The sequence below is a fragment of the Mugil cephalus genome, chromosome 19 (assembly GCF_022458985.1).
Source record: "Mugil cephalus isolate CIBA_MC_2020 chromosome 19, CIBA_Mcephalus_1.1, whole genome shotgun sequence".
NCBI lineage: Eukaryota > Metazoa > Chordata > Actinopteri > Mugiliformes > Mugilidae > Mugil > Mugil cephalus.
In genome coordinates, this window is record NC_061788.1 from 14,104,610 (window position 1) to 14,118,998 (window position 14,389).

General features: G+C 40.8%; 2 protein-coding genes across 2 annotated transcripts; one reads left to right on the plus strand and one right to left on the minus strand.

Annotated features, from left to right (window-relative positions):
* Positions 1 to 7,022: 7,022 nt before the first annotated feature.
* LOC124996435 (ubiquitin-conjugating enzyme E2 G1-like) lies at positions 7,023 to 10,821 on the plus strand. Its single transcript, XM_047569452.1, has 6 exons — positions 7,023 to 7,221; positions 7,608 to 7,710; positions 7,823 to 7,920; positions 8,728 to 8,906; positions 9,658 to 9,764; positions 9,889 to 10,821. The coding sequence occupies exons 1-5, from the start codon at positions 7,179 to 7,181 to the stop codon at positions 9,742 to 9,744; spliced, it is 510 nt and encodes a 169-aa protein (XP_047425408.1). The 5' UTR covers positions 7,023 to 7,178; the 3' UTR covers positions 9,745 to 9,764; positions 9,889 to 10,821.
* Positions 10,822 to 10,948: 127 nt separating this feature from the next.
* Positions 10,949 to 14,353, minus strand: arpc3 (actin related protein 2/3 complex, subunit 3). Its single transcript, XM_047569451.1, has 7 exons — positions 14,225 to 14,353; positions 13,735 to 13,834; positions 13,026 to 13,102; positions 12,490 to 12,558; positions 12,154 to 12,280; positions 11,568 to 11,662; positions 10,949 to 11,209 (listed from the first exon to the last, which is right to left on the minus strand). Exons 1-7 carry the CDS (start codon positions 14,228 to 14,230, stop codon positions 11,147 to 11,149), a joined length of 537 nt encoding a protein of 178 aa, XP_047425407.1. The 5' UTR covers positions 14,231 to 14,353; the 3' UTR covers positions 10,949 to 11,146.
* Between the last annotated feature and the right edge of the window lie 36 nt (positions 14,354 to 14,389).

Here is a 14,389-nt window from a genome sequence, read left to right on the forward strand (position 1 = left end):
TCCCTCTTGAGAAATGATTAAATCCTCAGGTCGATGTGGCCTAAATTGCACACTAGCCAGGTAGTCAATTCGATTCATCAAGCCATGCATGATGGCATGATGCCCCCTGGTTCAAAACTTACTGATTTCTCAGCTTTTTCAGACATACTTTAGTATTGTTGTTCTGGACTAGCCAGAAACAGTTGCAGAGTAACTACTGATTCTGTATGCTTTCAAGGGATCATTAAATCAATATTTTCCCTGCAGGTGATGGGATGTGCATTGTAAATTGGATGGCAATAGCTACATGAGGTACAATATACACAACAGTATGCAAAGATTGAAAAAGTAAACTGACGGAGGCGAACACATACTGTAGTCTCTGTACAGACTGCCTTTGAGGTTTTAATCTGTTAATTACTGAGCTTGCTTTCCTAAATAATAACTCTATGAAGTTCAAAATCCCCATTGGTCCAAGACAAAAAAAACAGCGCTGTTTCCTGGCGTTGTGCCATTGTGACCCTTTCCGAACAATCTTTAGTCCCAAGAGATGAAGTAATCCCACCGGCTCTCAGTGCTACAGTAGTAACAGCCTTACGTTAATTGCTTCAGAACCATGACAGTGACTTTCTGCCACCACAGCATTCAGTTTTATAGAGGTCACAGTTTTCCCTTTCTCTGTATGTTTTCTTGACCTCGGCCACCACTATCACGAATTATTCCAGAATGTGTTCTCACGTGTCCCATGAGAGAGTTAAACTTGATTCCTTACAAATTTACAGAGATGTTGTCTATTAACAATTAACCTTCCACACCCAGATATCACTGTAACACCACTCAAAATCAGCATCAGTGTTGGCGATACACACACACAGCATTAAACTAGACAGCTTGTGAGGCTTTTAACTAGTGATAACTATTAAAGTAAGTATGAGTGAATTTACATATGGGCAGATCATGTTCCAAAACATAAATTCTTTTGATCAACGTAGATATGAACAAATCTAGAGCAACAATTTATTTGATGCTTGTGGACATGATGTGTTCATTAAGTCAGCTGGATTTCTGTCAGTTTAAAGAGGATTAAAATCAGCCACAGACAGCGACACTCAGGGTCAAACACAAAGGCAAGACCCTGGGCCTGTTTGGGCCACTAAACACTTGTGCAAAACCTTGGCCATCTGTTTTAGCTCTGATAATATATTGCGTCATCTGTGTCAAGAAGGACTTGAATCAGCAAATGTTGGACCACTTGAACTATTTTTTTTAAACAGAAATGCCCGAGGCTCAAACTTGCTTGCCTGGAATCCCTTTAAACATTCAAAGATACATGGTCACCCACTGAGTTCAGAGAGACAAAAACACCACCACCGAGTACCAGACTAACTTTTTAAAGATTTTAGAAGTTCATTTTTGACTTGCTAGGTGAAAAGCATACACAGGCAGAGAAAGCCTGGGATCACAGAGGCTTGAAGTTGTTTATGTCATGCATCCAGTCTAAAAACGTGAAAGAGCCATTACTGTTACGAAGCTGCTCTGACAAGATCTATTTTCAATCCAGCCTGAAAAAACGTAAATAATTGAAATCATTTCTCAGAACTAGTCACAATTTGCCTCTTCATCTTTTTTTTCTCACTAGAACTTTTCGACATTTCATGGAAAATATAATGATTATATATCTGGGTTCCAGTCTTACAGGTAGGGTTTAATCACAGGTTGTGGGCACTTATCAAGCCTCTTTTACAGACGTCTGATCTTTTATTTCGCAGTAAATCCTCAAGAGGTACAGGTCAGCAACTCATTCACTTTCTGCAGTGGGAAGACTATCAATAGCAAACTCCACCTCAGACGAGACACCTATAATCGATGGAACAAATTGCCTTCTATTAGCCACTGAACAGGATTCTGTATCTCTTCGCCCACTGGTTTCACTGCAGCCTTTGAAAATATGCACAGCAGTAAATGCATGCAGCCTTTTTTTTTTTTTTACATCACTGCCCTATATCATAGGCTAATGATACAACATTTAATAGCATCATTACTTTATACAAATGCATATAAACACTATGCAGTATAGCATCTGTCTTATACCAGCGCTGTCGTTAGTTCTCAGCGTTAAGATCGCATTTCCCAAAAGCTCCATCCCCCCCGGAGCCATTGATGGGGTGTTTGTCTTTCTTTATTGTTCGGTGCAAAAGAAAAATGTGATGAAAGGGACTTTGAAATCTGCATTTTGCTTACAGCACCAGCTAATGTGGCCGTTTTTAAAAGCTTTGCCCCTCTTCGCGTCACACAGTTAGAAGCAAAGAAACGGTTGAAGGCCACAAAGCTACACAGCTAAGACTATCAATGTATGCACCATTTTTAAAGTGTGGTTGGCAACCACGTTCCAAGCAAAGGAGCGTTGTATAGAGCTGATGTGGAACGTAGTGAAGTATGTGACATCAGACAGATTGAAATGAAATGAGACATCAACAGAGTCATTTAAGAGAACATTTTCACACCATCAGGTGACTGTTTAGAGAATCCCAGCGCCACTACGACCAAGAAATTTGCATGGCCATTGATGGAAAATGGTTATACAGTCAGATTCACTGGAAACAGCACAGCTGTCTTGTGGATTTCTCAGTCATTGTGAGCAGAAAAAATAAGAAATAAGCATGCCTTATTGTACATATGTAAGATTCATTATGGTCAAAGGACCAGTCTGCAGGATTTATTGGCATCTAGGTCACCCAAATATGCCTAATATATGTATAGCAGCGCATACAATGGGCGCCACTTCAAACCAAAACCAAGCGGGAAACTCCGACATGTTGAAGCAAACATTGAATAGGCTACTTTAGGCTATAATATCAATCTTTACAGCAGAAATAAAACATGTTTTCTTTTCAAAGGCTTTAAGTTGTGCAACTGGCTCCACTCCCGCTCCTCCTCTTTACCTATTTTAGAATTAGTCAGGATTAGGTGGTTCCACCCACATTGAGCTTCAAAACCGCACTTCGGGTGATGTCACGAAGGCTTTGTCTACCTTTATAATTCCAGAACTGCATCATGCAGGGTGGAGTCAGTGTTTGGTTTGTCCGTCTTGGGCTCCTGCAGAAACGTGGAGGCACAACATGGAAAAGTCCATGTTGGGAGAAGACTCCTTATGTAAGTAGGAAGGGCTCCTTCTGAGCGTAAATGAAACAGTTACAGGTGATTATACACAAATGAAAACATAATCACAGATTCTGTTACTTCTGTTGCTTCTTGAACCCCTTAAAACCTACACAGTGCACGTTTAGGTACACAATACCAGAAACATATGACCAGCTCATGTAATGTGACCGTTCTGTATTCTTGCTGTAACATGACTGAGACACATTGATCTGCAACTGATTTCAAGGTTTATTCTCATTCCAGGAGATGACGTTCATGAAAGGTCACAACACAATACACCAGATTGATTTGAAGAAACAAGAGAATGTATAATACATCTAACAAAGAACTATAACATTTAAAAAAATTAAAGAGCAAGCAAGGATTACACGAAAAACAGTGTGTTTTGATGTGTAGCTTTGAGTGTTAATAAATACATGTATGTTATTATATATTATTAATATTCAGAATGGTATTGCAGAGGACAAAATAGTTACTGGAAACAAATAAACAGTATAGACAATGGAATAAATGAGATGTGCTCTGAAAGAAAGAAAGAAACTTAAGGTTTACACAATGGCTGAGAAGGTTAAAGAAAGTCCTGTCAGCTGTCCCAGATGCTTAATTGCTTGTCGTTATTCATCATACACTACATGAGGTAAATGAAAAATGGCGTGTTTACTGTTTAGTATTGGACTTAATGCCTTGTCATGCAAGTTGGGCTGTTTAGCGAGCGCCAGGATATAATTGTCACGTTGTTCCCCTGCATGGGTATAATGGGATGTGGTCCTGTTCATATGTTGTCATATCTGTCACCCGATAGATGAAGCGGCTGCAGAATGAGCCAGTGGTTATGGAATAAAACATCCTGTCTGAAGCATGCTTCATGATCAAACAGAAGAATTTATACATCTACTATATCAGAGGCCGGGAGGAGTGGGAATGAAAAACGATGTGTGAGATGTGAATAAGAACATATGCCAAAAAAGGGAGCTGACACCAGCATATCCGAGTGTGCCGGCCTCAAGACTGAGCCAGGCTGACTTTTGGCACATATTTGTTTTTTGTGTTCCACTTTTCTCTGCATTTAGGAGGGATGCCTGAAAACAAAACAAAAAAAACAAACAAACAAGTTAATGGAAGACCAGAGGTCCTGCTTGAAGCAGCAGGAGAGTTCCTGTGCAAATATAAACATGTAAAGGGGAAACCCACAGTTACAGACATGATGCAAATACAAGACCATGACTTAGTGTGGGTGTGTTGTATTTTGGCCAGAAATGAGCAACAAATTAGACACCTTGTTGGTATTTTATTAAAAATAAACTGGTACTTTTTCAGTTTGTTGTGAAAAAAAATTGTGCCAGGAGGAGGAAATGCATGCTGTTAAAGGACTAAAGCCATGCTCAACCTAAACAGGTGAAAGAAAGGAGAAGAGGCGGTCACCGCCGACACCAACAAGGAGATGGCCTTTTGTCTCGGCGTGCCACAGCCTTAAGGTTCTCCGTTGTGTTTGGTCAACCGCTCGGAGCGAGTGTCGAACCACGCTAGCCGCCAGGTGAGCATTATGGAAGGGTGTTAACGTGTTGACATAGATAAGTCACGCAAACAAGCGCCTGTGAGTCAGTTCAGGAGCAGTGCTTTCCCCGGTGTAAACCTCTGGCTTTGTAACTCTGGAAACATTTTACACGCACGCATGTAATCTTTAAGGAGACCAAATCTATAATAAGTTAAGGAAGCTGAAGTCTGATCCATACATGTATTTTTGCTGGTCAGGTTACTTACAGTATATCAATAAATTGCTGAAGGGCAACTGTTCAATTCTGCATTGACTTATCCGTAGGGAGACTCGGTGATGTGGTGCTAGACGCCGCGGGAAAACATGCGCTGCAAGTGATGCGGCCCAATTCACCCAGCATCTCTATCGATGTAAAATAAGTAAAATAAAAAAATTAAGATCATGTAATGGATTGGAAATGTTTACGAGCTTGAGAAGTGAACCAAGAGGCCGTGCGCAGCTTTATAAATGTAATATATTGGTATGTGTTAAAAATGCACGAGGCAGTAAAATCTGAAAGAATGAAGATATGAGGGCATCAAACACAGGTGCACAGGGGCACACATAAGACATCGGGGTGTCCGACATATTAATACAGGAGAAACACGTTGGGAGACTGAGGATAATAAATGAGTGCACAAGAAGCAGCTTTTTGTGTTAAGTGAGGAAGCGGGCGACCTGAGATTGAACGGGGTGGAGAAAGGTCACACAGCACACTGGCTCCGAATTACAACATTCCTGTAACAAATATAAGGGGGTTATAAAAAAAAAAAAAAAAAAAAAAAAGCTACAAGAGAAAAGGGTATTGCGATCACATTTCACAAATGGGATTCACGTGATTGTTTAAGGAAGGCTGCTGCATGTTCATTTCCACCTGAGCTCCATGTGGAACTGTTTCGAGTGGGAGAGGAGTGTAGGGAAGGAGTTCTTGGAGTTTCAAGCATGAGCGTTAAAAACTATGAGGCTGCTTGCGTTGCAAAATTAGGTGAGCAGATTTGAAATTTTGCCCAAAGGGATTTGAAAGTGACATTTGGAAAAGGAAGTGAGAGGAAGAGTAGGTCATTTTCGGCCTGTTTTGTCATGCTGTCTGGACTTTAGCTCAGACTGAAGGGCCTGAATTGTTGCGACTGCAAACACAATTCATCTCCTGTGTTATATTTATAACCTGGAGAACATAATGTGTTTTCTTGCAGGTGTGTCTTGAGACATGCATTATGAAACATCAGTGCACATACCCACTGATGTTGAATGCTATTTTTGAATAGGCAAAAGGTTGACCCAATGACACACTCTGAGTGACAGCCCTCATTTACATAATTAAGCAGAAATACATTCAAGCCTGAAAAGAAAAGTCTGTTAAAAATACATATTTTGGGAAATAAATATGGAGGAAAATACTATACAACTGAATACAGTGATTAATGCATAAACAAGAAATTGAAACAATAAAGTAGAAAAATAGAAAAAGAAATATCTATGTCAAAATGCACCCCAACCAGGAATAACATTATGATCACTGACAGGAGATGTAAATGACATAGACCATCTTGTGGCATGTGGCACCCACCTAAACCACACGCCTGACACACACACATAAAAATGGTCTAGAAACAGCTCAACAAAACATGAAAAAATAGCACAAGGTGTTGACCTGGCCTCCAAATTTACTAGATCCTAAACTGATCAAGTATCCGTTGGGATGCACTGGAACATCCACAGAGGGCCCTCCCCTCAACCCATAGGACCCGAAGGCCCCCCCACCACCAACATTCTGTTACCAGACACCACATGACACCCTCAGAAGGCCCATGTCCCTTCGCTGATGAGTTACGACTGTTTTGGAGGCACATGGGAGACCCAGTATTAGAATATAATGTTTTGCCTGATTAGGGTATGAATAATTTAATGCAGACATTTTAAATATTAGTTTATATGACATTTACATTATTTATGTTGATATTATTTTTGTTGCGTCCAGTGGACCACGAAGTTATTATTATTTTATTATTATACTTTTTATTATTTTATTTTACGGTCATCCAACCGCCTTTAGGCAGAAATGCACCAACTGGAGTTCATCTTGCTGAAATGCGACACGAAGAAGAAAAGGCTCATGGGGTAATTGATTCCCTCTGTTGAGCCTTACAGGCAAAACTTTCCCGCAATACAAGAATTAAATTCCATCTCTTTTGCCAAAATACAACAAAGAAACACCACTATAGCCTACACACGTCTCAGATTTAATTAAGAAGAAAATCCTTCCGGGTATTGCTACACAACGTGAAGGTAGATTTGCCTTACAGGCAACACTGATGGCACAGTAGCTAAGCCGACTTCCCCTGAATGTTTTTTCTTGTTTGACTCATGTTGACGGTGTTGTCAGACGGAGACACAGGAGAAAACGTGGACAGTCTACCTTACCTTCTCTACCTCTATTCGCCGCTTTGTCAGTTAGCTAGAGTTGTTTAATACGTAGCTGAAAAAAAATATATATATAACTATAATGACGGAACAGTCTTCGTTGTTATTACGCAAACAATTAGCAGGTAAGTTAGCTAGCTGTTGCTAACGAGCTCGAACAATTTCTAGTTTTATTTATTTATTTTAAATATACTGTCAGCCATACGCCTTTTATTTAACTGTTGTTGTTTTGTGTTGACCTGTTTCTTTCACGTACTTGGCAGCATACACGTGTGTAGTCCCCGGGCCAAGACAGCTGTTAGCTTAGATCTGACTAGCTGCTCTTGCTCAATAACTGCTATTTCAAAATCCCACAGACCACTGAATGTGATTTCTTCCCTTCACATTACCTCACGCTTAGACGACTTTCTAAACTCATTATGGCTTTTCCAATCATGTAACTTAGTGTGACGAGTTTCCTTTCGATTCGGGCTGTGCGGCGTTAAAGCCTTGTTATCGTGTTACATTTCAGAGCTGAATAAGAACCCGGTGGAAGGCTTCTCTGCGGGTCTCGTGGACGACGATGACATCTATCAGTGGGAAGTGGTTGTCATCGGACCTCAGGACACGCTGTTGTGAGTAAAAAATAAATAAATTTACCAGTTAACCTATACTGTAGCTGAGTTATGTGTTCACTCAGCCCCCCTCGTGTCCGTCTTAACGCCATGCTCTGTTTCTCATTCGCAGTGAAGGAGGATTTTTCAAAGCCACGTTAACTTTTCCCCGTGATTATCCTTTGAGGCCACCGAAGATGAAGTTCATCACGGAAATCTGGCATCCAAATGGTTAGAATAAAGATCTGAGACCGTCCTCTCCCTGATCATCTGAAAGTATTCAAAATAAGTATTGAGTTTAGTTGGCACGCATTTGTTATGTTTAGATGGACAGTACCATTCAACTAATAATAACAGCAAGATCAGACTGAAAATGCGTCATGTAACCACAGCTATTGGAACAGACGCGTCAAGACTGAAAAAAAGTTTTCAGTCAGATTGAGAAGGGTGGTGAATAGGGGCTCATAATAAACGTGTAAATGGTTGATCCAGTTGTTTCTGTCGTGCTGGTGACCTGACGTAGCCTAAAGATCATGTGCGCTGATAAGTCTCGAAGGGACAGAAATGTGACAGCAGCAAAATTAGTGTTGGTGAAGATAAAGCAATTGGGTCAGCACTGAACTGTGGGCTTTGCGCATATCAGAGCTATGTTCTGAATCGTGTTTTTGGACATGAAAATACATCTACAGTTATGTTTCAGACTCTCATTAAAGCAGGCTTTAAGACGGAGGCAGAGTGGAAGAAATGAGGATGGGCTATAATCCACATCCTTTTGCTTGGTGCTGATAATGGCTTAGACAGTGGTGACAAGTGTAGAAAGTTCTATTATCATTTATAGATCAAGTTCCATTAGTGTCTTCAGTCATGGGGCATTATGTAACCAGTAAAATAGGGGAGTAGTCTCACATTAATGTATACGTCCGTGGTGAAAGTCCCTTGATGAGATTAAGTGTACTAAGTTTTTCTTTCCTGATTCTTCATCACCTGCAGAACTGTATCATTCTCTTGTATATTTTTGCTTTCCTTTCTGCTTTCCAGTGGCAAAAAATGGCGACGTTTGCATCTCCATCCTGCATGAACCCGGTGAGGACAAGTACGGCTACGAGAAGCCTGAGGAGCGCTGGCTACCGATCCACACAGTGGAGACCATCATGATCAGCGTTATCTCCATGCTGGCAGATCCCAACGGAGATTCTCCTGCCAACGTGGATGCAGCTGTAAGTGCCTCTTTTGGACATGTGGAGCTACGTATTCACCTGAAACCTTTTATTTGTTGTCTCTTTTAAATGTGTGTACTTATAAAGAGAAAGAGTTGAATTTACGTATGAAGTTACAGTTACATGAAATTACCGTTACCTCAGTTTAGTCCAAATAAATGGTTGAGAAACACCATGGGGGTCAAATCACAACTAGTCAAGCTTGTGTTAAAGTAGCTGATCGTAAGGCTTGGAACGTATCAGAGTGTCACTGTAGCTCAGCCTCAGTACACTGAAGGTATGATTTTCAAAAAAAATATAGGTGCTCCTCTTTTAATGAAACTAATGGGGCTGCACAGCACGCACCATCGAACTTCTAAAGAAAGGCGAGCCAGCCAGCATGGATGAAACTGTGTGCATCATGACATGTAAAAGTTAATCCTGAGATGACGTTGTCCAAGCACAGAAGCAGCTCTTAGCCACATGATTTTCTTAGGTCTGCACCTGCACTGTAGCACGACATGAGAGTGTATTTTTAGTTTTTACGCTAATACTTCCCCTGAACTTGTCTTACAAACACATGTGGAGATTTAACTCAACTGTGGAGGTCTTTCTTTTAAAGCTAATGATGCTCTGAAACCTCCGTGAGTGTAATACATTTGTTACATTTGTCCCCGAGTGGTACAAATGAGAGGCCAGGAAGTAGTTAAAAGAGGAAGTTACAATAATGAGGTTGTAGATAAGAGTTTTCTCCTGTGTGTCTGCCCTGCAGAAAGAGTGGAGGGAGGATCCTAAAGGAGTTTTTAAGAAAAAAGTGGCACGCTGCGTGCGGAGGAGTCAAGAAATGGCTTTCGACTAAAGGCCTAACTCAACATCTCAGTGAGTACAGTCACCGCTCTGTTCAACAGGAAATGTAGTGAAAAATGACGAGACACCTGTCAAGTCTCCCGTAACGGCAACAGATGTTGAAGACGACTAAACTGAAATGTTCATTTTGCTTCAGGTTTGAACTTCACAGTGGATTGGACAACTATTTACACTTTAGTCAGCCCGGACAACTGCTGGCAGAACTTTTACAACTTCTTACTGATGAAGAAACACAGCGCAGCTCTTTATTTTGTTCTCTAGCCGTTTCAATAGTCGTTGCCATTTTTGGATATTGCTCAGTGGCACTTACGCTGCCTAAACCCTGTTTTCCATCAGATCACCATTAACACAATCAGCATTTCACCCACAGGACATAAATTACACAGCGTATTACTTTGTTGTCACGTACGTACCCATCAGGTTATTGGAGAAAACATCTTCTGTGATAAATGCACCATTTTCTAAAGTTACTTTACTTTGTACTTACATATTTATTTAGAGTGAGGCTATTTTTAGACGCATTTTGTCTGTTCAAGGGTTTTCTTTTTACTTTCAGCCTGCCACACTGAGCCATTCAGTCTCGAATCAACCAATTATGCAATTTTGGAGCGTTTGCAGTGGTTTAAAGAGATGGAAACAGACACTTGCTTTCCTTCCCCCTGTACATCCTAAGTGCTCTTTCTCTCATTGAGTGGGAATCACTCAGCACTGCCTTAACTCTGACAACCAGGGAAGGAAACCGCTCTTCAGTAAGGACTGCTTGTTTGAATCCAGAAAAACTGCTGTGACAAACCAAAGAATACATCAATAAATGTGATTTTTAATGAAGATGTTAAACGTTTTAACTATGTAAATACAAACTGTTTTGTTCTCAATATTGCACATGTAGAAGAAATGCATTCTCCTGTTCTCTTAGGAGTGGTAGTGGGTCATCATTGTTCTCAAATTTTTTGAATAGCACCCACAAAAGATTCTATGTTGTAGCATTTTTAAAAAGGTATGCAGTTGTATTCATTGGGGTAAATGAATGTTAAAACAATAATAAAAGCTCAGTGTGGACAACGTTGAATGATCTGGTCGAATGTTTCTACCCCTCCACTGCACAGAGTAAATTCCCTCACAGCTAATGTGAATCAGTTCATGCTTTGCTCGAGTGTGAAGTGCAATAAGAAGAGAAAAAAGCACAACATTAAACGTCCAATCTCCATGATTGCTTTATTGAATTAAGCTCCAGCTTAATATGATCAACATCCAGACAAGTTAAGACATACCTGGGAAATTAAAGAGTATAAAATCTTAACACAAAGCAGACCCCTCCTTTTCCTCCCCACCCCCCAAAAAAAAATCCATCCATCAGTCTCGCAAGTGTAGAACAGAGCGCAGGTCTGTAGCATCTACTGTCCAGGAGCTGACAGGCTTTTGTTCATGAACTGTTTCTTGACAAAGCACACCCACCACTGAAAGAAACAAATATCTGTTAATAAAAACTGACCAAAGTACTTGAGACAAGACTTAAGAAGAAGAAGAAAAAAAAGACGGACAACATGACCTAATTAGTAGCAGGCCTAGAGGAAGCAGAACCTCCATTTACCATGTTACAGAGTTAAAGTTGCTGACACCAAGCCACAAAACTTTTGGCTCTTGATTCTCAGTTTCCTTTTCTCAGCTACGTAAGCACTGATTGCAGTTAACTCAGCAAATGTTTCACCAGCGCTGGCAACTGTCACTCAAACACAGTGAATCTGTTTAAGTCAAGCAGATGTCAACGATGCACGTTACTTTGACGTGTTGTGAAAACAGAGTTGCTGGACTCACCTTGCTGGGTTTGTCTGTTTGAGGGTCAAACACGCGATCGCATAGTCTCAGGCCGGTCTCCTGGCGGATCTGCTGGAGGTACGCCCTCATGGTCTCTGAAAAGGTTTTGAAAAGCAAATATAATCACTCCAAAGCAGACGGTATTATAAGAGAAGTGACACCATAAGAGAACGCTTCGTTTATGGCTACTACATCAAAAGTACATCCCACGTAATATTTTCTTGGCCATATACAACGTCTCCACATTTAGAGGTGGTTACATGCTTTGGTGCAGGTCCATTAGGTTTCATCAACAACAATGTGGCTTGTGTGTAAGAACAAGTTTTGAGGGAAGCCCTTGCATGAAATGACACCTTCAATTTCAGACACTTAAAGCTGATAGGGGCCTGATGAGCACTGCTATTTTTGGCGTGATATTATCACTGGAAATGACATGAAATATAAGAAGGGCACAAGGAAACTAGGGCTTATTCATAGTACAGAGAAGTTACATCAGTGACTATTTAAATTATTTACTTAATTTTTTTTTTTTTCTCTTGTAAAACCTTATTAAGTGTGATTTCCAGTCTGGAGTGCCGGCTCATACCTTCTTCCTGCTTGTTTGCAGGTTTAACATACATGGCATTAAGAGGGAAGCCAGGCTCCCCAGGAATGGGAAAGTTAGTGATGCCCAGAGTGTACATCTCCTTCTCTCCCTGGCTCCTGGAGCTGCACTGTAAAGAGACAGACATACACCAAACAGTTAGATAGGTCGACTGTTTTACTAGCACATACATGAAGCAATCGTTTCCTCCTTGTGTTTTACATGTGAGGTAAAACAAATCACATTTGGTGATCCCTTTGTGGGCCTCAGCTTCACTTTTAGAAAACCTACTTTTACGACAATACTTGTTTATTCAGCTCTGTACAGGAACAAACTCACCTTCTGTAGCCTCTTTAGGCATTCAGAAATGTAGAGTGTCACATAGATCAGCGTCCTGTCAGCCTCATTCTGCAAGAAACAAACACGCACTTTGCTGAAATAGAAATACAAAAATGTGTATTTTGTCTAAAGCACTGACTTCACTGTGATTTGTACAACCCCAGACAGGCCTGAAAAGCTCCAAGTGTATGTCCTAACAACTATGAGAAGATCGCGTTGGGAATGGGAAGAAACAAGTCAGGACATGTGGGGGAACAAAGTGCACAGCTGCTCCAAGACACGGAGGAAGAAAAAGATGGGAAGGAGAAAACATACAGAGGAACAAGAATACTAATGGGGTACATGCTTGTCTACTTCTATTTGTGCAAGATTTGACTTTGTCCAATTTATACAACAAAATATATTTTGTTTTCTTCTTTGACTTTTTACGTTCATGATATCGCTGGAGTTGCAGCCACAAATGAAGCAATTGCACTGCGAGTTTTACAAAAAACACCACTTCCCTTTGATATTTTGGTCAACTAAAAGCTGCGTACCTTGATTTCGTAGTTCTTAAAGAAGACGTTGGCCTTGAAGTAGTAGATAGCCTCATCGATGATATCAGAGTCTACGCCTGCAATGCAAAGGAGAGTAAATACAAAGCGCTCAGTATATATGGTTTATTCCGGGGTTGTGCATTTGTCAGTGTCACTTCCTGTTTTGGTCTTACGCGTCTTTTCTTGTAAGTTCTATTTTTGATTTGTGATACAAGGGGATGCTGAGAAACAACCCCAACCACCCCAGCAGTTGATTCAAACACTGCACAACTATACATATTTAAATAGAAAGATGTGATGCGGTGGTACTAGAAAAACCAACCAATCAAATCAATAACCACCATGCAAATTCTGAATGAAATGTTTTATTTAAGCATCATTACACTCTGAAGGTGATACAGATCCAGTGTGATATTTTTGCGTGTATGTGTTTTTTTGTTTGTTTTTGTTTTGTTTTGTTTTTTACAGAGAGTGACAAGCTGGGAGTGTCATACGGACATCAATGAAGAAGTTAAGCTTGAGGATGCACTCTCCAGGCCATATAAGGAAGTGAAGCTGACATCAGGAACCGAACAACGTGTCGTATTATGGTATAAATCCGGCACACCACTTACTTGACATTTTAACTAAACATAACATTCAATGTGTGTCTTTATTCCATCTAAGGAGGAAGTGGCTGCACTAAGAGGCTAATTAATTACTTTCTTACCGTCTCCTCTGGCCGGTCCTTTGAACTGAGTCTTGAGTGGGAGCAAAGCCATGTTCCCCACCAGCCTGGTGTCGGGGACCATCAGGCTCGAGTGATACGCCTGAAAACCAGAGGGAACATGTTTGTATTAGCTACATTTCTGTCAGATGCAGCTGAAGCATCCCTGGTCCCGTAAACCCTGCTCCCAAGGATATAATATACGGCTCTAACGTTATGTCAAATTATACAAGTTACAGATGACATGCGAAAATGCATTTGCAGTTTAGCAGAAGGTGCTAATTCGTGAATTCTGACACGTCGAATACCGTTAAATCGCGAGCATATGCATATGCTAAGGTAGCTAGCCGACTATGCTAAGCGACTCATCCTCTCAGCTAACGTTAACTCAAAAGCCTTCTTGTCGCCTAATGGAGTTTATGTATAAATGCTTTTCTTCCTAACTGGACAGTAACTACTTCTGCTGGTCAGTAGTCGTGTAGTATTTACTTACCGGCATGCTGAAAGACAGAAATCAGTCCAACTGCTCAGCGAGAAAAATGTCCTAGCACCGAAACACTCTGCTTCCGCCTATCCCACCCTTCAGCTTTACAGGAAGTAGCTACGTGACATGTGACGTAGCAGCCACCAGGGGGCGCCAACGTGCCAGGCCTTTAAT

Excerpts from the sequence above, each read along its gene's own strand:
- arpc3 (XM_047569451.1), bottom strand. Across the intron at positions 12,559-13,025 it reads TTAAGAACTACGAAATCAAG|AATGAGGCTGACAGGACGCT; the intron begins GTACGCAGCTTT and ends TGTTTCTTGCAG. Across the intron at positions 11,210-11,567 it reads AAACAGACAAACCCAGCAAG|TGGTGGGTGTGCTTTGTCAA; the intron begins GTGAGTCCAGCA and ends TGTTTCTTTCAG.
- LOC124996435 (XM_047569452.1), top strand. The coding sequence starts at position 7,179 with ATGACGGAACAGTCTTCGTTGTTATTACGCAAACAATTAGCAG. Across the intron at positions 7,711-7,822 it reads GGACCTCAGGACACGCTGTT|TGAAGGAGGATTTTTCAAAG; the intron begins GTGAGTAAAAAA and ends TCTCATTCGCAG. Across the intron at positions 8,907-9,657 it reads CTGCCAACGTGGATGCAGCT|AAAGAGTGGAGGGAGGATCC; the intron begins GTAAGTGCCTCT and ends TCTGCCCTGCAG.